Raw genomic sequence first — 25181 nt, forward strand, 5'->3', positions numbered from 1 at the left:
TAAAATAAATCTGAGAGGAAACCTTACCCGTATATTTCTTGAAATATGTAGCATTCATTATGCTGTTATTGGTATCTTTCCACAAGTAAATAGGTAAGGATGGACAAGGAGTACCTATAACAATTTCGCCTCTTTCACCAACAACGGGACATCCTGAAAAGAAATTCTTTTTAATCTAGGAATTTTACTTCTAGATATTAAAACCAACGAAATTTTATACAATTGAAATATATTATTGAAAAAAGGCTACCACACAGCACAGCAATAGATAACATATGACGGAAACTTAGTTTCCAGCATTGAATCATAAATTAAGCGTATTATATTGTAAGCAGGCCATATTAGTGTTATTGTGCTTACCATCAAGCGATACAACTTATTAATTTTTATAGTGCAAACAGGCCAGCATCATTATGATTGCATTTTTGATATTGAAAGAACTAGTTCGAATGCATACCTTATTTAGCAAACAGACCTGCAGAGAAAATGACGTTCTACCTTTACATGTTCTGCAGTTTTCACATACCTGATTTTCTCAAAAAGAATGCCATACAAGACTGCATAGTAAAATTTACTTTATGTAACTCAAAATCTGTTGAAAGTAACTGGGAAAAAGGACTCCATAGTTAAAGCGGCCATTGCGTTTGATTATTTGAAAAAATTAGCAAACTTCAGCGCAGAGTCGTAGCTAGGGTTTTCAGCGCCCAGGGACAACTGAAGATTTCGCGCCCCCTACTGCTTGCCAAGGATGCAAAACATTTAATTCTAAAATGTGGTAACATCAGTTTGGCGCCCCTCGGATTCTGCGCCCGGGAACAGATGCCCCTCTTGCCCCCTCTAGCTAAGCCGCTGCTTTAGCGCGTAACGAGCAGATTTCGAATGTCGCTAAGGATTTATGTGGTAGCCATTGTAACGAAATTCTAAAAAATATCGTAACTCAAGTTTTATTAAGCAGAAATCGCAATCCTCCTCTTTCATGTCGATTAGTGCGTTCCATTTCGTTAAAGTCTTCTCGTAAATTTGAAGCTTGTTACAGATCAGGTGCATATTAAATGTGCTAGTGCCAGCAGGCCAAGGTCCGTTTGCCAGCAGGCTGCCCAGCCTCTCAGTGCTACATAGAATGCAAACAGTAGTTATAACTAGCCCATATACGAAAAAGATGCAACATATATATCATCAAAATTGTAATAAGAAGACTTATATTGCCTAAAACCATAAGATATATAAATCAAGTAATATAATATTATGAGACAAGAAACTGTTCAATTTTATAGTAGTTCTGCTCTAGAAAGGCGAAACTATCTTGTTGTGGGAACTAACATGATAATTCGTCCCCTTCGGGATTTAGTCAACTGGGTCTCGAGCCTCTCCCAAGCAATCCTTTAAATGCTTGAGAAAAATATAAGAAACTACTTCGCTCCCACGTCCTGATATGAGTGTTAGCACATTCAGGTGGAAATTAGAAAAAGAGAATTAGATTTCCGTTGTTTGAATCTCGGCGGGGACCTAATCGATTTGTTACGTATCTCGCTAAGAAAAAAAAAACCTTATGTCAGTATAAATGTAATGTAATTTTTGTATTGTCACTCGCGCAATATTTCTTTAATTAAATGGATACAGGGTGGAGCATATAAAACAGGTGGTATGCTCAAAAATGCCATAGGTTCGTTCTTCTCTCGGGCAATTTGTTGTCCGAAATAACGCAGTGTTCAGGCATTACCTTGGCTTTCTATTCCATTCTTCCGTACACATTGCATCAGAAAATCCCATGAGTTTTCCCCGGAGCAGTGAATAGTGTGATTACTGATGGATATTTAGATCCGTTGCGCATGCGTTGCGTTGCTGCAGTTGACTGCATTTATCAGGCCACATAAATTCCCAAAATAAGAAATAGAGACCAGCTGAAAATTTTAACTGACTTATAAAAAGCCACTTTCCGAAATAACTCACAAAAAGTCTCTTCACGAGAAAACCAAATTGGCACTTAATACGGGATGCCAGGAACACAAATTCGGGGTCAATTTTTTTTAATTAAATGTGAATACTGAGCTTTACCTGGGCACGTTTGAACAATCTTAAAACTAACTACGAGTAGCATCAGAAGACACGATTTACTGCTTTTCCAACAAGTTTGGCAACTTACCACACTTCATGTGATACACAGACACGTGTTCATGACCTGTTTGAAAACAGAGCGATCTGTGGGCAAGGAGTTACGCCCGTCAGACATTCCAAACTTGTGCATATACGATGATTTTGATCTGAAGGAAAATTTAAAAGAGAAAGTATAAGCCAATAATCCACAGCCCCTGAATAAACCCAAAGAAAGTATCATGAACATCATCCACAGAACACATCACGAACATTCCTTATTCATGAACAGCAAGCAATATCAGGCAACATGCTCCGAACGTGATGAAATCTTCATAGACGTGAATAGAGATCACGATCAATATCTGTTGTAACTTAATGAATAAACACGATTCACTTGCGCAGTTCATCTTGTCGTAATATCGCCGAAAGCAGGCTATGTTTTATAGCTAAACTTTGTATCTGTTTCGGTACTTACCATTCTGGTTTACAACGCGAATGTCCAACCCAAGGCCCAAAGCCTGGATTTCTCCTGCGTAAGCTGGTGAGTTGAAGTCGTATCCGGAGAAGCAATGGAAAGATTCTGTGATTCCTAAAATATAGAAAGAATTTTCGTAGTAATTAGGATTAAATTAACAATATGCGTTTATTTAATTAAATATAAATAAACAGTCTTTTAAACCATTTAAAAAACACTTGAAACGACATGATCTATCATCGCTTTATTTCGCATTGTTTAAGTAACTTCTGTAATAAAAATATGAAAAGGCTGTATTACTCACAGTTTCATCCTCAGGATATCAAATAAAGTTTCAGTATCATGAAGATCAGTGATAGTTCGCAAACCCTTCTAGAAAATGTGTTTTTCCTCTTTAGATCCAGAGCCAAGAAATGTTTTGAATTCTCAACTCAATACCTATTATTTTGTAGGCTTATTGTTAAATAACTGAATTCCTTTCTATTGGAGGTATAGTATTTGCATTATGCGACCTCTATCACACAGAAAATTCCAATTTGATTTCAATTGCAATCCAGTTCCAATTCAAGTCGATGCTTTTTTAATAAGCCCATATTCACTTTATAAGGTTAAACAGAATTTGATATTGTTGATGCAGTTGATGGCGTCAAAGAGTGCTGAGTATCTAAATGATATCGACAAAAGAAAAAACAAAATGTGCTTTTTAGTGCCATCATGAAACTAAATTGCCATCGATGTTGGCTTTAATTTTTGTATGAAAGCAATCATTCAGATGTTAAGAGCATCAGAAACTGGTACGAAGCTAATAGCATTGGTGAACTTTCAAGAAGTAGCAAGCCTCCTGTGAATCAAGCTCACTAGACATATGCTCTTCCCAACGTTCCAGTCACTTGACAAAGTTATGCTGTTCCCAACATTCGAATCGCTTGATTTGTAGAAGTGGAAGAAACGAAGACAAAATTGCATTCAATTCCTCGAACAAGTATTAGGAGAACACCAAAGTTTCATTACGCGATTTGATCTTCTGTTACTTCTTTGACTCTTAAAGTCTGTTCAAACGCTACTCCGTTTCTGATTTCTTTCTTCCAGTTCTGTAAGTAAGTGAAACCAGCGTTGGCAACAGCCCAACCTAGTTTGTCTACTGACCTTGAAGCAGGCTATACGTCAGTGATGTCACACGCTCAAAGATTTCTGATCAGAAAGAGCAAAACTCACTGTATAGAAACTTTGCTGTGAGGACTGGGATCACTGATGGCGCTCGCGCGTCAAACAAATAGTACGGCTCTACTCTTTGCCACAGCAGTTCGTGATATTGATAGGACCAAACAAAAAATGCTGCTTCGAGTGTTAAACAGCAAATGTTAAAGAACACGTGGCAGAAACCAGAATATCGACTTGACATTCTTCACGTTAAAAAAAAGTACGCCTTGAGAAATACACCCTGAAATGTACTAACGTAGTAATATTCATAAAAATTTCAATTAGTGAGTTACCATTTCCAGAAACTTATTCAAGTCTCATTGCAGCAGTTTTCTCGTAATAAATTTTTGTAGTCAGGAAAAGATTTTATGACCACCTTGTATAATAACTCACTTTCACTTTTTATGTTCCAGTTTAGATAAATTTTCAAATCAAATGTTGAATTCGTATATCTATCATAATAGAGTAAGATTCAGATTTCAATTATTAAACAGTTTTTTTTTGTCTTTCTTTGAGTTGAATGAAATAATGAACAAAAATATGTTATTCATTACTGATTCCAACTTACCATACTGACTGCCAACGAACACATCTTTCGTAATCTTGTTATGAATGTACTGGAAATTACGAGTTAGGACAGGACTGCCACATATAAGTAAAGTTTTAAAATTTTCAAAATTTGAACTTGGACCTGTAAAGGAAAATTAAATTTGTGAGACTAAATATCTGTGGTAGGTCAATGTAGCACAAGTAATGTTTAGTCATTTTTTGAAATTGGAATGAATATATACAAGAAGGTGAGTTTATAATTTACAAGTGGCAAGAGATTCATAAGAAATTTTCGAATTTTTAATGTCAAAACTTATAAATATAAAATCATTTTACAAAATTCAATCATGCGCTTACATTAAGAAAATCAATATTACGTACGCATGACGTTACTCATCTGAAATAGATGGATAATGGCAATGAAACTTTGCTCAACAGAAACAGAAACCTGTAATAAGCACTTCTTGTTTGCGTTCGATATCTACACCGTAATAACAGCTGAAGCTTATAAGGTGTTATCCTGCGTCATTCAGCATGATATAGTTTAGTTTACGAGTATGCTGTAACCCCTCTGGCCGACAATAATCGGCCTCATGGTTAGCGCAGCACACCCGACGCAGACAAACAAAAAAAAAAAAATTAAAAGATTAAAATATTTAATGTCCTATTCCTATGATAGTCTTGTTTTCATTCACAATCCTCATAATTTCTGTTGCATAGCTATTCAAGAATTTTCTTTTTTCAATTACATTCTGTTCATTTATTTTTCCAAATCTCGTCCTCACACTCTCGGTCAGTTTACATTCTTCCATAAAATGAGCTGCATTTCCGTACTTCCCACAAGCCAAGCATTGATTATTGCCCTGGAGATTAAAACGTTTTAAATAGGCCGGGAATCTACCATGATCCATGATAACTTGAATAGTATCTATATTATTAAATAGATCCATTTTTCTTTTTATGGTCAAAATCCTCAAGTAACCCTTATTTTGATTTGAACCATTCCATTCCCGAGCCCATTTCTCAATTATACTTGCTTTCATTTTTCTCAAGGTAATTCTTCTGGAATCATTAAAAGCGTCATAAATATCACCCTCTCCCAGGGCTGCCTCTTTAGCTAGCATATCCGCCCTCTCATTCCCAGTAACACCAATATGAGCCTTGACTCAATGAAAATATATACCATTTTTCTCTCTTATTTTGTTATAAATATTTTTTTATATCCAAAAGAAGTCTATTGCTTGGTTCCGGATTTTCCAAGCCTTGTAGGGCCGAGAGAGCATCAGAATAAATATGTATTGTAAAGTACTGTTTTAAGTTTTTATAACTCCACCGCAATGCCTCTCTAATTGCAACCGCTTCAGCTTGATACACTGGTTTATTTCCTTCTGATCGTATTTTTCTGTTATAGATTTCAACTCCGTAATAAAAAATAACAAAAGCTCAACTAGTTCCATCTTCATATCCGGAGCCATCAGTGTATATATCAATCATGCCAGTATTCATATAATCTTTATCGTACGGTATAGCCTTGAAATCTTTTGGATGTATATTAATAAAATCTTTTCCTGTCAAGGCGTTACCATTCAAAACATCACAATTTTCACATGTTAAAATCTTTTTAAAACCATAGCTGAATAAACATTTTTCATAATAAAAGTTATAAAAAATTGAGAGTGGCGGAATGCCAGCAAGTAAGCAAATAACTTCTGTAGAAACAGTACGGAAAGCTCTTGTGATTGCAAGCAGCCAGCTCCTTTGCAACATGCTATAGTATAGATTACACACGGTTCTGGATTTCGATAAAGTATGATATAGTTTGGTTCAGTAATATTTGAAGTCCAACGATATAAGTGTTCGAACTGGCCAATTCGTTCAAGGTTTCCATTGAACATGAAATTCCTTGAGATTTCAGTTGTCAACTTGTTATCCTCTATTATGGACCACTGAACAGCTCAGAAGAGGGTGAACAACTGTAATTAACTTGTTCTTAGAACTTGTTTAGCATCTCAGAGCTTGTTTTTAGCACATGCCCAACATGCTGCAAAGCTTCGAGCACCTGGCTATTTATAGAAATCAAATAATGGTTACCATGTTAAGGTTAAAGAATTTTAAAGCAGAAACGTTACGACTTAATTTAGTCATTTACATTTTTCAGTGAAACGCGATGCAAATAATACATAGCCTACATACTATAAAATTGTTGAGCTAACAACTTTTCGAATATGTTTCTATGTAACATGATAGGAGATCCGTTATGTAAGAATTAATGTTGAATCATTAACTGCATAGTGCTAATAGAGAAATTTACAGTTTTCAGCTTCGAAAGGTCTTTTGACAAATTAAATGTTGCATCCAAGCAATTTCTTTATTAATTTTGCAAAAGTATACTAATAGAGAACAGTAAATAGCTAAGCAGTTTACTACTCTCATTAGTCTTAATAATCATTAATTATATCCTATAATCATCAACTCCAATATCAGTAATCAAATGAAACTAAGCTACCGAATAAATTTCATTGACTTACTTGGCACAGTATCTAATTTCTCCAGTTTTTCTACCATGTTAGTTACAAGGGTAGTGCATGTGACTTTATATTTGGCGATTATGTCCCATATGTTCATTCCATTCAGTACAAAATAAGCACTGCCGCAGTATAGAAATATAGTGGTGCCTAACGCTAAAGATGGAATGAAGCAATCCCAAAGAGTCCAACCCGCCTAAAATATAAAAAATGCTCTAATATAACGAAAGAAGCATAGAAATAAATAAATCAAACACTTGTAGCATATGATCATCATATTTTGCCTGAAAACATGTTAAAAGGTTTTTGGGATACCGACTTTGTAGTACTGCAAATTTGTGAATTAGATTTATGGCTAAGAATACTTGGATTACCTGGCTAAGGGAAGAAATGCTTTTTTTTTTTTTTTTTTTTTTTTTTTTTTTTTTAAGGGAAACTACCTCTACTCACATTGTACATGGGAAAAACCACGAAATTGCTCATGCAACTCATAGATTCACTAGAATTTGAACTTCGATTAAATTACAAGTATTCAGCGGTTTTATTCATTCGGTCACTAGCGAGTTCTTAAATTTGCAAACGTTAAAACTTTAGGGTTTACCTGAAAATAAAAACTTAGCTTTCTTTCGGAATTGTTTCTTTCACTTCCTGTGGATCTTATTGTTTATGAGAATGAACTTCCAAACGAATTTCGAATAAATATATTAACAAAAAAACATCGTCTTCATTTTGATTTAAAAACAGAGAAGTCAAGATTATTTTCGCCATATGCATCTTGCGTCATATCAGTATACTGGTTAGTCAGGCAGCACATGCACAGAGAAGTTTAGGATACAATCCCTGGTAACGTTAACATATGAATGTGCGGGGGGATCTGTCCTACACTCCTTTTGTAAAAGCATTATCCCTTAAAGCATCTCGGTTCTATCTCTTAGGTATGATTTTGATTTATGTGATTACGGCAAAGTCTCGAGGGCTATCTGCCTAACGGAACGGATGCCTTCGTGGAGGACTTTCTAAGGGAAACTGGCTCGTATACACTTTACACGTGAGAAAAACCACGAAAATGTCCATGCAACCAGCCCGTTCGTGGGATTCGAACCTCGAACCGGACTACTAGTGTTCAGCGATTTCACCACTCGGTGACCCTCTATCTCTTACACAACGTCTTTGAAATGTCTTTTGTGTTTAGCTGTCTCGTACCGAAATCGCAGCTGGCAAGTGCCCGGCAAAACAAGTCATCAATCACATATATACTAGTACATATAGTACACTTTAGTACACAACCTCCTTTTAAGTTAGTACTTAGTATGTCTATTAACTATATTAATTGTACACTAATTATTGTAAAGCCAAAGGTTTGCTGTGCGGGAAATTTTTATATCATTCTCCAACATTGCCACCTTCTCGGTGTCGAACCGGAAACTCTGTTTTTAATTCAAATATATGGACCTCGAATTCATGAATTGAATCCCTGAGTTGCGTAATAATTAGGCATTAGTGAATTAAAATTTTCACCTATTCTTCGAATGTTAGCCCTAAGGCGCTGACGGTAATTACAAAATTAAGTGTACAGAGTACGAGAAGCAACAGTTATATTTATAACAAAACTGGTGGGTGAACCAGAAGAAAAAGAACACAGCGCCATTTGTTCAGTAAAATGGCAAAAAAACAATAAAAGAGCTAAAATGTTGAAAAGCGTCCAGAATACTTCAACTGAAATTAATGCCATTAATTAAAAGTAAACTTTTATGAATGCGAAATGCGTCCACTTTATCAACTGAAGAAGTTTCGTTGATAAGTTTCGCAGAATCGAGATCGAATTTTGTGTTAAATGACGAAGCTTCATCATATGCTTTTTTTTTTTTTTTTTTGTTGTTGTTGTTGTTGTTGTTGTTTTTGTTGAGGAAACCTGTAGCTGAGACTGTCATTATACTTGGGCAAAGGTTTGAGTGTACGAATGCTGTTTTATATTAAAAATTAACGCCATGCCAGATGAAGGCTGCCATGACTTTGAATCGATTGAGGAGCAAAACTGAAGAAAACATTAAAAATTCTTCCACGCTTGTTATTAAGGAAGATTAGCAGGCCTGATTGGTATAGTGGTTAGCGATGCCGGCCGCCAAATCACTGGGCCCACAATCGAATGCCCCGAGAAGTACAGATGTTTGTAATTGCATAGTGTCTGTGCGGCTTTGGGACACTTAAAATACTGGCGAATCGAAAATCCTTTCGAGTGGTTTGCTGGCAGGAAACGAAGCGTAGGAGATATTCTGATTCTTTCGCTGGAGCACTGTCTTTCAAACTTGGAGTGCAGTGGAAGTTTAGTACGGTGGGATTATATCTCAATGGTGAAATTCTGGTGTTCCGTAGACTTCTGCCTATATCTCTTAATAAAGTCAACAAGTTCATTAACAAGTTAATAAAGTTCATTAACTAGATTTCTGATGAAGTCTCCATCCGGCAGTTCTTGAAGAGAGCAGCATGATGCTTGCATCTCACTGACGATACCCATCATATCTTCTTGCTCAGCGAGACTTGCTTTCTATTTCCAGGGATAGCGATAGCTCTCAAAAAGCAGTTCAATGAATAAGAAAGCAATCCAGTGATGCGAATGAATTACAAGAAAATACATTGAGTACCCATTAACAGTATTCCATATCAATAATTCCAGAAATGTTTATATGGGGATTTGAATTAGTTATTCCCAATGTTTTGCCTACTGCAAAGCATTGGGAAAAAGTATTGTCAACCAACATCAATGTACATTTCCCAATATTTTACATCTATGTTGGTTACAACAATACTTTGAATAGGACAAAAATGTGTAAATGTAAAGTATGATATAATTGCTTAAATCATTCCAGTTATTTTAGGTTGCCTCTGGAATGTATATATTTTAGCAAAAATCTCTGTTTCTGTATAACTTGGCTTATGCTATATAAAAAAGCAACCAATTTTTTTTACACTGAACAAATCCAAACTTCATTTTCTCAATAACTTGGGAGAAGAATTTTTGGTTTTACCATTAACCTTCCGTGTCACAAGATTTGTAAACTTAATATCGTAAAGCACTCGTAAGTTTTTATGCCAATTATAAACCTTAGAGGGATAAGGTAGAGATAAAAGTTATCCTTAGAGGGTATCCCTCTAAGTGAACAATAAAAATTGCTTAAATCATAAAAATTAATTTTTATCTATACTACTTAAAATTACTGAGAAGTGAAATTACCGGACATTGGTTCAAGAAGACGTCTCCATTGGATAGATTATGATGAAAGGCGCAGGTTGCCAGAAAGGTTAAAAATGTCTGGAAAAAGAAGACTGATATTAACAAAGGCAAGCTGGAATTTATAATTTTCATCATAATACGTTTATTGGAAAATAATGAATACGACTAACTTAACATTATGAAAAGTTATTGAACTACATTTTAAATCGATAAAATCATTATACAAATGCGGCCAACTCCCGAATAACCGTGGTAATACTAACCGTTAACTCAAAAGCAAAGTTAATACGAGAGAAGTTAAAAAAAAATTTAAAAAACAGATGAAAAACTCATGTTATAATTACCAAAACAACACTGTTAACTACGTACCTGTATTTTTGAACAGTTAATTTATATCTTTGTTCATTCGGTTACGTAAATTGAATCAGTATTCAAAACGAAATGAACTTACCAATAACGGAAGAAATAAACATGGTTAGGATTACAGAAGCTGAATTAAAAATGTCATTGAAAAAGTATATTTATAAGAGGAAAAATCACCAAGTTCAAATTCGCATCAAACAGTCAGTCAGAATCATTCGTTTCTTATTACATAATATTTAAATATTATTGATTGTATGCAATTGAACATCGCCTGTCTGACAATAAAATCACTCTTTTAGTTAAGGCACGAAAGTTAAATCTTTCTGAATTAAGGTGAAATTTATTTTTTGAATTGAAGATCACACACGAAGAATAACGCATTTTGTGTAGTAAAATTCAGGTAAAAGTTTTCATTTTTTATTTGAGATACTTTATTTTTAACAAAATTCTTTAAATGGAATCTGTACAGAAGATCAAGCACATATGATTAATATGTTTTGTTTCAAAAGACCACTACCAAGTAGTCTGTTACCAAATTGCTGTTTAGTGATTTGTTCCCTTGAATTTACCCTTCCGTTTCCTTTCATATTTTTCATAGATAGTTTCCTTTTTGTATTTTTCAAGGGCAGTTGTCACCCTGATGAATTGTGATTGTAATTTGCCCACTATTTTGCAATAAACAAGCTTAACAATTTTTTAGGCAGCGCGTGGTAATTCTAAAGCACAATTAACCACGGTTGATTAGAAGTTGCCTGTATTATATTCCAAACTGTAAGTAGTGTATAAACTTCATTTTTAAAAATTCAAAAGTTCAAAGACGAATTCTAATTCCTGCTTTTAATTAATTTAAGAATTTTCTCTTTTTGAAACTCAGTTCATAAAATATCAAATAGTAAAAGAGAATAAAGCAAAATATGTACAACACAAAAAATAAGAGATCAATATGGTAATAAGTAATATATATAGTAACTTTTGAAAATAAGTGTGTCAATAATAATAATAATAACAATAATTCAGTTGAGACGATACCGCGTATTTGCGATGAATCAATACATACTAGCATAAATGGCATAAAAAGTTTTAGTAATGATTTTACCACATCAGAATTTCAGTCATGTTCAGTATTTCTCTACTCGGAATGAAAGTTTAGCTGATCGTTTTTCCTTCATCTATAGGATAAGAAAAAACAGTCATAGAGACTTACATTCTGACTGTAATGTAGTTGAAATATTCATTTGACACATTTTTATAAGGTTTATTTAGTTCATTCCTTAGTCTTCGTTAATATGGTCAAAAGCTTGACATCTTCTAAAGTACTTCTTCATAAGCTATCGATTTCAAATTTTGCACTCGCACACTGTTTGTTGACAATGCTCGTGTCAATTTGCACCACACTTACAATACAATGTGGTGAAGCGAGTTTATCAAAATTCAATTTAGATTATTTTTAATTTAATGTTGAAACGGTTTTTCGCACATGTATTCATTAAACGAAGAAGGTAAAAATCTTAAAATTTTGCTGTCTGCATCATCAGATAAATCAAGAAAACATATTTTAAATGAAATTTATATGAAATTTCGAGCAATGTCTGATATCTTCGAAAAATCCTTGGATTTTCTTTGACTGGTTGAGGTAACAGAATTTTCGGACGTAATAAATGATTGTTCGCTGTTGAACGAGGATTTTTTAGTTGAATAATTAGATTACATGGAACCGCGTTTTGCACAAGCAACCCACCTTGGGATTCGTTCTGTCGATCGTACTATGATCGGAAACTCTTTAAATATCGACATAAATATACACTTACCCCACCTGAATGCACGGGGCCTTTCGGTAAGCCTGTGGTACCTGATGTGAAGCTGACGCAGATAGGATGGTTAAAGGAAAGTTGTTCAAACACTATGTCAGGTACACTGCCATCAGGATTGCGACCGCTCCTAAGAAACTCTTCTAAACAGCAACTGAAAGTTATAAATAAAATTGATGCTCCAAATGCATTGAAATGACGTGTATTTAATTTTTCACAGATAAAATTCAAAAATGTTCCTTTTAAGAAGTTACGTGTTTCATCACTTCGACAAAAATGCTAGAAATACCTGCCTAAAATATTTCTAGTGTTCTATCAAAGAACGCCTGTGGCATAAATGGCTAACGCAAACAGTTTTTTTTTTTTTTTTTTAAGTATTTGGGCATATGAGCAATTCAAGATCGATGCTGAGCTAAAATTCTACTTTTAATACTACTTTTGCTTTAAACTCAATTTCAAAATCATTTCAGGGTACCTACATAATACATTAATTTCATAATGGGTATCTACGTATTATCTCGTCAACTGATGGCGGAAATTTTGGCAACGGTGGCCAATCGCTACCGCGGAATTCTAAAGAAAGTTGTGTAAGAATTTAAAATTTTACTAACGTTTATTTTATTTTAAAACTTTGCTATCCTCTCTTATTTTCCTTTTTAGGCCAGAATAAAAGCGAACAGATTTGGTTATGCAAATTGAGCTTGCAAACTGTTAAGTATTTAAGACATGGTTTTTAGCCAAGAGAGAGTCGCTTTTGACCGCGTCTGGCATCCAGGGCTAATCTATAAGCTAATTCATCTCGGTTTCCCCAGAAATCTGATACTCATTATCAAGTCCTTCCTTGAAAATAGAACTTGCACCGTTGGAGTTGGAAATGCAACTTCATGTGTCAAAAATATTTACGCAGGTATTCCTCAAGGGTCAATTTTAGGCCCGCTTTTTTACATCATCTATACCAACGATTTCCCTTGCTTTTCCGGGGATACAAATGTTCTCGCAGCCAGATACGTTGATGATACAGCGATAGCCACCAAGTCTCTAAACCCAGAGTATGCCTTGTCAAGAATTCAGGCGAAAATCCCTGCTATTGAGGGGTGGTGCAGTCGCTGGAAAACGTGCATTCAGCCAGAAAAGTCCAAGATTCTACTCATTCGAAATCGCAGGCAGAGGAAACGGGTCAGAACTGAGGTTAAACCTTTTGGCAAAATCATCCCTACAGTTGATAAAGCTAATTACCTGGGAGTTACCCTTAACAAGAACTACAATTGGAAGGATCATATGCTTAGAGTAAGCGGAAAAGCACACGGGATCATTTTCAGGCTTTTTCCTCTCCTTAAAGAATGAAAACCTCACCCTCAGACTGAAAAAGAGGATTTATGAAACTGTCATCCGACCCATTCTCACGTATGCCTCCCCAGCCTGGGCAAACTACAAAGCAAACGAAATTAGCAAACTCCAAGTGCTTCAAAATAAGGTGCTAAGAATCATCACAAAAGCTCCTTACTATGTTCGGAATAGGACTCTCCACTCCGACTTGAAAATAGATACTATTCAGGACTACCTCAGCAGAATAAACAACTTTTTAATAATATTATCAGTGTGAATCCCGCTAATTTCACGGACATTCTTATCTACGAAGTCCTGGCTGAAGACAAAAACCTCCGCCCATTTGCCGCCCACCTCTTGAGTTCAGAATTCTAAGTTCCAGTTTTCTGGTTTTCAAGCAGCATCAATCGGGGTCAGTTTTTGGGAGGGTGACCTCCCACGTGACTGGCTCCGGCGAATGAACAGTTAGTATTCGGGCTATCCTACACAGGTCATCCGAAGTTTCTTTCTCCGGCCCCTGCTTGGCGGATTCCATCCGAGATGTAGCAGTACAGGAGCAAAGTGCTTCTTTTTCTCTTTTTCTCTCTCCAGCACACTTCTACCTCCACGAGAGAAAATTTCTTTCAGGTTTCTACTCTGTCAGGCCCCACATTGGATCACATCAGGAACTGGCAAGAGCAGGACTTTAATTTCCTGCTGAAAGCCAGTATAACCGCAAAGTTCCAAAGTTCCAAGAGAGAGTCTTCTCGTTGCCTTACCACGCGCGCACTTTTCAGCCAGTTTCTGTCTGCCTTTAAAAAGCAGAACTTAGTTCTCTTTGTTTACTTGTAGACGTATTGTAGTTTCACGCATTTTTCTCGATACATACGTAGAGTTTAAAAGGCCAATCTTCGCGTTACTAGTATCGCGTAAAGTATCTGAGTTTAGTTCTAATTTAATTTAGTTTCTTCTTATATTTTAAGTTTCAAAATCACTAAATGAGTATTTAATTCGCAGTCATGTTCAACACCAAGTTCATTAAAATACTGAAATAAATTAGTATTGCTCTCCGCTGATTTGCTGGTCGTTAAAGCATTAACAAGAGAAAGCACTTTTGCATTCCCTCCAGTTCTGATATAAGAGTGGATTACACATAGTTGAAAAAGGGTTTTGAAATGTTTTTAAATGTTCCATCCAAGATCGAATAATGGACTTCTTTCAACAGTGCAACGTCTTTGGTAGTGGACGAGAATATGCGTTTATTGTCAAGGGATGAAACATTTATATTTTTTTTATTTATTACTGTTTAATTTTTTATTTATATATCAATAGCCCTAATTCCATATAAGCATTTTCCAAAGTAGTTGGCTTCGGATACACAACTTCTTATGAGATTTTCTTATCATTTGGCCCACCAGCGGCCGAGCGGTAAAGTCGCTGAACACTGGTAGTTCGGTCCGAGGTTCGAATCCCGCGAACGGGCTGGCTGCATGGGCGTTTTCGTGGTTTTCCCCATGTGTAACGTGTATATGAGCCAGTTTCCCTTAGAAAGTCCTCCACGAAGGCATCCCTCCCCTTACGCAGATAGCCCTAGTGTGCTTTGCCATAATTAAATACACCACACCACACTTCTTATCATTTGACACAAAGCACGGAGACTAAGTATTGCAGTATCACTTTACTCTGAGACAGCATTGGTTCCCTCTGGAATAATTTGCTGTAGTGTGTTGATAGCTTGGTGAGTCTTTTGTCTAATATTATCTACTGCTACCAGGTGTATGATTATGTTCTCTTTAGTTATAAAAGTGATGTTATCCAGTTACAAGTATGCTGTTTGCACCAACCGTAATAGCCAGAGTTTTGCGTTTCTCGCAAAACTAATAAGATAAATCACTTCTGTTTCTATCTTTGCACATCTCGTAACTATCAAAAATTAACTTAACATAGCTTCCTTTTTTTAAGGTACAACTTAGTGAAAAAGTAACATATACGCTAAGCCTGGCATCTGAGATCATCTCTTTACTACTAGTATACAACTTCTAAGAGTTATCATCAGACATTTCACACGTATGCCCTAAACCCAATCATAAACATTATGATAAATTCAGTATCACATGTATGCCCTAAACCCAATCATAAACTTTATGATAAATTCAGTATTTTATATTTTACAATCACTAGTTATACACTAATTACACTGAGAAACAATTTTGTTGAGTTCAATTATTTAGTTGTTTTAGGGTTAAATAGGCATGCGGATTTCACAACTATATTTAGTTTTCTCAGGTTCTTTTTTCTCTACAACTTAGTGACCACACTCCATAGCATCAAGCATGGATCAAAGGAAGTACTACTGCTCTACTATAGGCTGCCATAAACCCACCGATTGATGCCGTGGGAATCATGCCATAGGAGACCAGTGATAGTTATACTTATCCTAGACTAGTTGAGTTACGCTTGAGATACTGTAGTAACACTTCGTGTGTCGCTCTGATAAAGCACAATCCAACATGGCCCCCCGAGCTCTTGTTTGTATATAAGGTTGGCAGTGTTTAGTTACCTTTCCTTGTGTCCTTGATTGTGATACCTTTCCTTATGTCTGCCTCTGCTAGTTCGCCTAGTAAGTGGGTAAACAGCCCCGATTCATTTTATAATATAGATGGCAGTTTTACCATTCCACATCAAAGGCAAACATCAGTATACGTGTCAGGCAGGCCTATTTTAAAGTGAAAATTGGTGATCAAGATAAATTATAGGCATCTCACAAATTGTGCAAGGCAGTATGTCGAGCGTTTACGGACGTGGATGAAGCGCAGACGTTCTAAATTTCCGTTGCGTGTACTTATGATCTGGCGAGAGCCCAAAATTCACTCAAATGATTGTTACTTTTGTGTCTTAAAATTTTCAAGATATGACAAGAAAAACAAACAAAACGATATGTAAAAAAGAGTATCCTAGTTTACTATCAGCTATAAGCCCAGTGCCGCACTCGGCTGAACTCCCAAAGCCAGTTTGCAAAGAATTACCCTCTTTGGAAATACAGGAATACAATTCTGGTGAATATCAAATTGACAACAATGACGAAGACTTTGAAACTGAAGTTTCTTAGTTTGCATTCAAAAACATTGCCAGTACTTTCTTGGAAAAATACGAGCACAGAATTCCAACGAAATTTTCCAGCAACTTCTAGAGAGCTTCAAAATACTTGGTTGCAACATGAGCATCAAACTGCATTTTTTACAGAGCCAAATTTCCGAAAATTCTTGGTGCAATCAATGATGAGCAGGTTGAGCAATTCCACCAAAATTTGAAGGTCGTGGAGGAACGGTACAAAGGTAGATGGGACGTACATATGATGGCTGACTACTATTGGAGCATCAAGCGAGAATGTCTACAGATTAGGTACTTCAGAAAAGGCCATGAGCAAAATGTTTACCTTTATATGTATGTTTACCGTTTGGTAAAAAAAAAAGAAAAAAAAAACTTTACCTTTTGTATGAACAAATTTTAACTTGCGATAGCTACATATAGCCTTTGTATGAATAAAATATTCTCTGTGAACAGTATGTTTAGCAAGCGTTCCCTTTATTTTCATTTTATGTAACTTTTGAGACAGAGATAGGTTATCCTGTAGCTTAAAAAATTGATGCGATAAACAAAAATTGAGATTATTTTGGGATTTAGGTGCCACTGTCAAAAATAAATGACAGATAATACAACGAAATTGGTATTTCTCAGTATTATGTACAGGATTATGTGATGTCAACTGACAAGTGAAGAAATGTCCTTATTCTGAATTTCGTAGTTAAATCACAAACCCTCTTCATGAGCAGCAAAGAAAGTCCCTCTTCATCTGCAACAAAGGAATTTCTACTAAGTAGGGCAGAAATTTAGGTAGAATTCTTTTGCTCTTGATTTCTAAAGTAGAGCAGAAATTTAGGTAGAATTCTTTTGCTCTTGATGAAGAGGGCCTGTACCGGTTCTCCCTCGAAATCGATAAAACTACGCAAACACAAGGTTGCCTAACTGTATGTTTTACTTTGGCATGTTTAAATTCTCTTTTAATCTAATCAGTAATTTTGAGGAGACATTCAAAATAATTCTAGTTCTTTGAAAATTCATAAACTTGATGTCAATCACTTCAGGAATGCCCGATTTAAGGTAAGTAAAAGGTATGCACAATGTTGAGGCTTACCCATTCTTGATGCCTGAAATACCACCGGCCAGACTTTCTTCTTTCGTAACTATAACAATAACTTTCTGCAGAGTTGGGCAATCTGAAAAATGATCATTCAGTTATTAATAAAAGACTTTTAGTTATGATAAAGCACTCAAAAGACCTGACTTTATGAAAAGGTAAACTTGTAGGAAACGCTTCAAAGGAAAGTAATTAATGTTTGAAATGTACTTTAGAAAATTTTTCAAACGTTCTTGCAGCCAATTTCTTTATGAGAAAGAAACGAACTCGAGAAATATATATAATGTTCTGAACATTAGCCATTTAGCCACTTTTATCAGATATTATGTAGAACCTCTATATGGCTATCAAAATTAAAAGCCAAAAGTAGTTGATTATTCTGTAGATTTATTAGGAACTCTACTCTGAGAAATCCTTTCGTGCATGCTCAGCGCACTGCTGGAAGTTATGACGGTAAGGAGCAGCAAGCTCGCTTTCAGACATAAAATGAAACGAAACAAGAAGTAGTTAACGGATTTTATGATACTGGAAATGAGAAATCCACAGCTATTCATCGAAAATTGAAAAAATAGTGTTAGAGTTTTAAATATAATCCTTCAGAAGGTTTGTTAAGTATACATCTTAAGAAAATCTTTGAAGACTAAGAGATTAATTGCAAGACATGAAACAAAAGAGATAGTACATCAATGGCTGTGTAGTATGTTAGGAAGAGCATAGAATTTATACAGTGGCATCTCAGTATACTTTCGGTTTGAAATACGTTCATTATGGTATACGTCCTGTTTCGACTCAAGTTCTTTATTTCGTATACGACATTTGTTTGAAATACGACTCGAGTTCAATGAGTCACGACCAAAGTTCCTAATTTTTTGAAAGTTGCGCAGCCGCTTTTGTATTCTGCGCACCTTGTTTCCCATTTTTTATTTCATTTTATAAAAGATCTGGATCTAAAAATCCAAATTTCCCACAACAAAAGTAAAATTTAGATGGTGAAAAAATTTTTGAAATCGGCTTTTGACATTAAACGTCAAAACACTTATACGTACGTTTTGAACATTTTTGCTCCCATATACTTTTGTACCGAGCAGTCAGCGAAAAACATGGATCACGACTGCGTGCATTGGTTCACCTCTTTCGAGGCAATTCTAGACTTCCCACGAGCGCGTCAGTATGCTTATTGTTACTATTCAGTAAACAGCCCTGGCTATGAATCTGAATTTTCAAGAGATATTGGGTTTTTTCGCTTAAATGTTTTGTAAATTTATTAAAAACAAGTTTTAGGAAAGTTCATGAGAAGAGCCAAAGAATGAATAAAATAGAATCATCATAAAGCTGGGGAAAAAAGACATTGTTGAAAAGAGTGAAGATAGCATACATGCATACCTGGTTCTTAGTTATGGCATACCGTATGCCCAATACGAAGGTTTCAAAGATTGAAAAAAAAAGGGGGGGTTATCGGCTAACATTGCAAAAGGACTGATTAAAACTAACAAAGTTATTAAAGCACATTGAAAAATTGCTTTTGATCTGAACAGCAGAAATTTAGTACAATACAGCTTCGCAGCGCTTCATTTATTTACAGTATATATTTTATTTAAGGGATTTGTAGTATTTTAGTGTTAAACAGAGCTATAATAAAAAGGGAAATTTAGTACAATACAGCTTCGCAGCGCTTCATTTATTTACAGTATATATTTTATTTAAGGGATTTGTAGTATTTTAGTGTTAAACAGAGCTATAATAAAAAGGGAAATTTAGTACAATACAGCTTCGCAGCGCTTCATTTATTTACAGTATATATTTTATTTAAGGGATTTGTAGTATTTTAGTGTTAAACAGAGCTATAATAAAAAGGGAAATTTAGTACAATACAGCTTCGCAGCGCTTCATTTATTTACAGTATATATTTTATTTAAGGGATTTGTAGTATTTTAGTGTTAAACAGAGCTATAATAAAAAGGGAAATTTAGTACAATACAGCTTCGCAGCGCTTCATTTATTTACAGTATATATTTTATTTAAGGGATTTGTAGTATTTTAGTGTTAAACAGAGCTATAATAAAAAGGGAAATTTAGTACAATACAGCTTCGCAGCGCTTCATTTATTTACAGTATATATTTTATTTAAGGGATTTGTAGTATTTTAGTGTTAAACAGAGCTATAATAAAAAGGGAAATTTAGTACAATACAGCTTCGCAGCGCTTCATTTATTTACAGTATATATTTTATTTAAGGGATTTGTAGTATTTTAGTGTTAAACAGAGCTATAATAAAAAGGGAAATTTAGTACAATACAGCTTCGCAGCGCTTCATTTATTTACAGTATATATTTTATTTAAGGGATTTGTAGTATTTTAGTGTTAAACAGAGCTATAATAAAAAGGGAAATTTAGTACAATACAGCTTCGCAGCGCTTCATTTATTTACAGTATATATTTTATTTAAGGGATTTGTAGTATTTTAGTGTTAAACAGAGCTATAATAATAACACAAGGATTATTTTATAAGAACGATTTAATTATTTCTCCGTTGCTTATTCCTGGAAAAGATCATTTGTTATAGGTGCAAGGATATGAAACTGATTAATGGCGTATACTGAGGTATCACTGTACTTCCTTAAGGATATAATCTGGTGCTTTGTAGCCACATAGGTCATAATATTGAAGACTTCTATATAGGTTCAATCTGTTGAATTGCCTTGGATATCATCGTAGCTAAGGTAGTCTCCCTTTAACGAATTATATTAAAGATACTTAAGTATCTCGTCTACTGCTTAGAACTTTCGATAATTCCATTTTTTTAATGTTCTTCAGCATCGAACCATCGCCCTTTCATGAACTTTGTCAATGCTCTGTGAATGAAAACATTTCAGAGTAAAATATCTTCTATTCAAGACAGTTCCATTCCATGATCCAGGCAGCATAAGGAAGTACACTGCCATTCAATAGGATGGTACTTTTTGCTTACGTTTTTCAGGCTGTTTCGCTTGCAAAATATGCCAGAATCGTTCAACGATATCGCCGCACTATGCTGTGATGGATCACATTAGCAAATTATACCTTTCGCAACAAAAAAAAGAAAGTGCTGGAAATAATTGCAATGAAAAGAAACCTTAGATTTCCCTTTAAAACTTCAAAGTTTTTATGAATGTTTAAGTAAAACATGTAAATCATTTTTTAAATCATACAAATATTTCACTTCTCTTCTTAAACAGAAATATTAACTACAGTTGCCAGCTAATAAAACTAAATTTTTACAGTTGAATAACTTTAAAACCAAGCTGAAAAATAATTTTAATTTTAAAAGCAGCGCTTTTATTTCCGGATTTCACTTCTGAATGTAAAATGGTGTAAAAAGAAAAATATCAAAACATCAAAATATGTGTGTTATGTTACTTACTCTCTACTATAACAGGAAGATTTTCTAAGAGATTATAATCTTTGCCATAATCTTGGTGATGATCAATAGTGATTAAACATTTCGCATCCATCATTTTAAGGATCTTTGCAGTAGACTGAAATGTATAGATGACACACGCTTTATAAAAATGTTCACAGAGTAATCATATTATTTGTTTATTCAATCTTCAACCGAAAAATAAAAATAAAATAATATCTTATTTGCTTACTGCATAAAAAATTAAATTTTTAAAATGCATCATTAAATGAGTATATGAACTCATTTTCATTAATTGATAAATATTTTAGTACTTTTAACCTGAATTCATTATGTTTCTTGCTTTTAATGTTCTTTATTGAATTCTTATGTAAAAGGATGAAGTTATAAATGATAGGTTTTTGGTAATTAGAGTCTTTTAATACAAGTACCGTTAGTTAGTACTTCATTTGTAGCAGCTCCCTCTACCGATAATGTTATCTTTTTTATTGCCAATCTAGAGAATGTAAACTTCGCAACAACAAAGATAATATTATATTTAAAGGGAGCTGCTACACATTCATACTTCATCATATCCTTTTCTTAATTTTTTAATTCTTTTAAATTTTGTAAAACCAATGTGGGAATAACTCAGATATTATATAGAAAATTATTCGTTATCCTTGTTAGTACAATTCCATTAGTGTTTTAATTAATTCATGAGAATTCTAGCCCTTTAGAATTCCATTTTTTCAAAATGATTTTTAAATTATCAAATTAAAAATAATGGGGCCTGTTGGATGACATGTATGTGAACAGTGAAAAGACGATGTTCATATATCAGCAGATACAACAGCAGCATTCCTAACATACGGAGAAAGTGAAGGTTTAACGGAAAAGTTCTCACCAACAGTTTTTCGAGTTTAATAATGGGTTCAAATTCATGATGGCAGGCTATAAATTTCTCATAATTTTGTTTGATTGTTTACCGTGTTTCATTTATCTACGGAGATTAAATGAACAGAGGTGTAAACACTTTCTGTGATTTGTATAGCGCCTGCGATGGAGGGTGTCTTTTGCTTCAAGCACTTTTATTGACACAGAAAATTTGTCAAAATACGAGATCATTTCGAAAAGTAAAGATACACCGTACAGCAGAGGAAAAGAAAAGTTTTGGTGAGCAAGTTGGCAACACAGGTGTTAACCTTAAACCGTTAACTTTCTCTTCGCGGTCGTTCGGCATTTCAACGTTGATTCTGGTTGGAGTAGGTCGTGTTTAAAATGGCTGCTCCGATTCAGAATCCCGTCAAATGCGAAGTACGCTCCGTCATACGTTTTCTTCATGCAAAAGGTCAGCGACCAGCGGATATTCACAAAGAAATTGTTTCTGTTTATGGGAACATTATGAATCGACGAAATGTAACGAAATGGTGTCGTCATTGCTCTGAAGGTGGGACCGATGTTCATGACGAGCAAAGAACAGGTCGGCCATCTGTGATCTCTGATGCCCTTCTTCAGAGAACAGAGGAAGCAATTCGTGCGAATAGACGTCTCAAATTGCATCAGATCATGCCGGAAGTGTCAATGACAACTCTTTATGAAGTTATGACGGTCAAGTTAGGGTACAGGAAATTGTGTGCGCGCTGGGTTCCAACAGGCGGCAACCTTCTATGACTGTGGGATACAAAAGCTTGTGCACCAACTTAACAAATGTTTGGATAACGAGGGTGATTATGTCGAAAAATAATAAATAATCCAGTTAATAAGATGTAACTGACATTTTCTAAATAAATGTGTTTTTAAGGAATGCGAGCCATTGTATCTTTACTTTTCGAAATGCCCTCGTAGATAAACGTGAGTTCATTCTGCAATTTTGGAATTGTTAAAGAATAGTACTTCCTTACTTTCTGTGGCCGTGACTTTATCATGTGGAAATATTTTAACAATTTCTACTATTATTCCGAAACTTTAATAAGAGTAATCAATAGCGGGGGTATGTATGATATACATTTTTAAAAGATGGGTTTGAGTCGTAAAGAAGCGTCTATGTCAGTTTCCTTGAATGTTTGCATTCTATACACCGACTTAAAAAATGTCTTATTTCATAGAAAGGTCATTAAAGTACTTTGAATGTCTTTGCCGAATATTTCAAGGAGGCTTACAAGATTTTTAAAATTAGCACCATTTATTCGAGTGTTCTTACATTCAAACTGCAGGCAAGCTGCATACATGATCTGGAAAACGTTCCTGGGCATTACATAAAGAACAGTAGTATCGCACACGAAAAACAAAACCAGATTTATATTTTGTAGAGTATACATTTAGTTTCATTAACCAGTTATTTTATGCTAATTATCTTTCCTGCGTTTCTCGCTTTCCATTTTCTCACAAAAATGCTAATTCCTATTTCGTAGGTATCCATATTAGGTAAAAAAGACGCAGTATTTAAAGCAAGATTTTAGAGGGTAGAATCAGAGCGTGTTCTGCCCGCTGCAAGCCACGTTTGCTATTTTATTCTCTTGAGAGCTGTACATCTGTGGCGTTGTCATTAGGCCTGTCATGCCGATATTAGATTTTTCAAACCAACTTGCGCCCATTTTTTTCTCTGTAGTCTTTTCGGCTAACTTACAATTAACTTAGTTTTAATTTCAATTCTCTTTCTTTTTGATTTACACCAAAAATGCTGTTGGTTCTGTAAACACAATTTTATTCTCGATTTTCCAAAGATAAATAAAAAATATATTTAATTGCTGCATCAAACTAAATTGTAATATTTACGTACTCGGGCTCCATAAAAAGGCTGAACTGCACCCCAGATTGCCCCTATGCTTACAGTTGCCAGCATTGCAAATAAGGCTTCTTTTCTGTTCGACATATAACCTGCAAAGATATTCACAATTTAAAAAAATGGGTATATTCATAACATTTGTAACTGGAGGAAAAGGCCAAAATTTATCATATTTTGAACTTTATAAAATCGTTAATTTTGGTGATAAGTATTCTGGGGGAGGGGGAAACTCTCAAAATATTTCGGGTCCCATTTTGTTCATAGGCAAACGAGCACGTGCCCTAAGCCTCCACTTTCAAGGGGCTTTCCAAATATTCCTTTGTAGAATTTAAAATATCTAAAATTTTACGAGTCCTCCCATACTAGGCTTTAATAACATTAACTTTAAAACAGAAATAAAATACTAAATGGGGGGTATTACTTAGCGTTTTAGAATTTTTTAATTCATTTCTTTAAAAATCAGGCACAGATCCTCTGTACAAAATTATTATTTTTTATTATTATATTTATAATATATTTAAAATGAATGCTTTGATATTTATAATACATTTAAAATGAATGCTTTGATATTTAGAACATATTTAAAATGAATACTTTGAAACGAATACAATAACTTAATTTTCTTCTGCTTTATTTCTGATCATTTTTGGAATGACAGCTGAATACTGAATACCATGCATTTCGGGATCAATAAGAAATTAAGTATTAAATGTTTCCGACTCAACTATCTGCTTGTGTGCCCCCGTCATTGTCAACTACAAGAAAATGACAAATACAATTTTTGGTAACATAATTATAATTTAATGATTTTGTGAATGGCAGCTGAATACTGAATACCGTACATTCCGGGACCAGTAAGAAGTAAACTGATATATCCTCTTGCGCCTCGTCATTGCCAACTACAAGAGAATAATAAATACAATTTTTGGTAACACACCTGCATGAGAAGAGTTAAGTTCTGCAAACTAAACGCTACTATAAAAATCATTCTCTTCTGCGGCTTAATGTTAATAAATACCGTGTTTAAATGTAATGCAAATAGAGAAACAGGCTTAATTCGTGCTGCAATTATTTAGATTAAAATCTTATTTTAGCGACTCTATATTTTCCCATGAAAATCCAAAGCTCCAAGTCAAGATCCTTTCGGGTTACAGTATGTAAGTTGGAGGAAGGTAAAAAACTGTTATAGCTGCAGTTAAAATTAAAATAATTAAGCAAATATTATAATATAGGTAAAGTAATATAAACCATTTTCATATGAATACAGA

General features: G+C 34.6%; 1 protein-coding gene across 2 annotated transcripts in view; it reads right to left on the minus strand.

Moving 5' to 3' along the window:
- The window catches only part of LOC118187767 (acetoacetyl-CoA synthetase-like), a 60216-nt gene that overhangs the window by 16091 nt on the left and 18944 nt on the right, over window positions 1-25181 (minus strand). For both annotated transcript variants that reach the window (XM_035358042.2, XM_035358043.2), the window contains exons 6-14: window positions 23908-24005; window positions 21150-21264; window positions 17747-17828; window positions 12247-12400; window positions 10076-10153; window positions 6847-7039; window positions 4338-4460; window positions 2570-2683; window positions 28-153 (exon numbers count right to left, since the gene is read on the minus strand). In XM_035358042.2, coding sequence (XP_035213933.1) covers window positions 28-153; window positions 2570-2683; window positions 4338-4460; window positions 6847-7039; window positions 10076-10153; window positions 12247-12400; window positions 17747-17828; window positions 21150-21264; window positions 23908-24005 — 1083 coding nt within the window. The remainder of the gene's footprint in view (window positions 1-27; window positions 154-2569; window positions 2684-4337; window positions 4461-6846; window positions 7040-10075; window positions 10154-12246; window positions 12401-17746; window positions 17829-21149; window positions 21265-23907; window positions 24006-25181) is intronic.

Source organism: Stegodyphus dumicola, chromosome 7, assembly GCF_044657685.1.
Source record: "Stegodyphus dumicola isolate Sdum_Otavi_A_Nest chromosome 7, ASM4465768v1".
In the NCBI taxonomy this organism is placed as follows: domain Eukaryota; kingdom Metazoa; phylum Arthropoda; class Arachnida; order Araneae; family Eresidae; genus Stegodyphus; species Stegodyphus dumicola.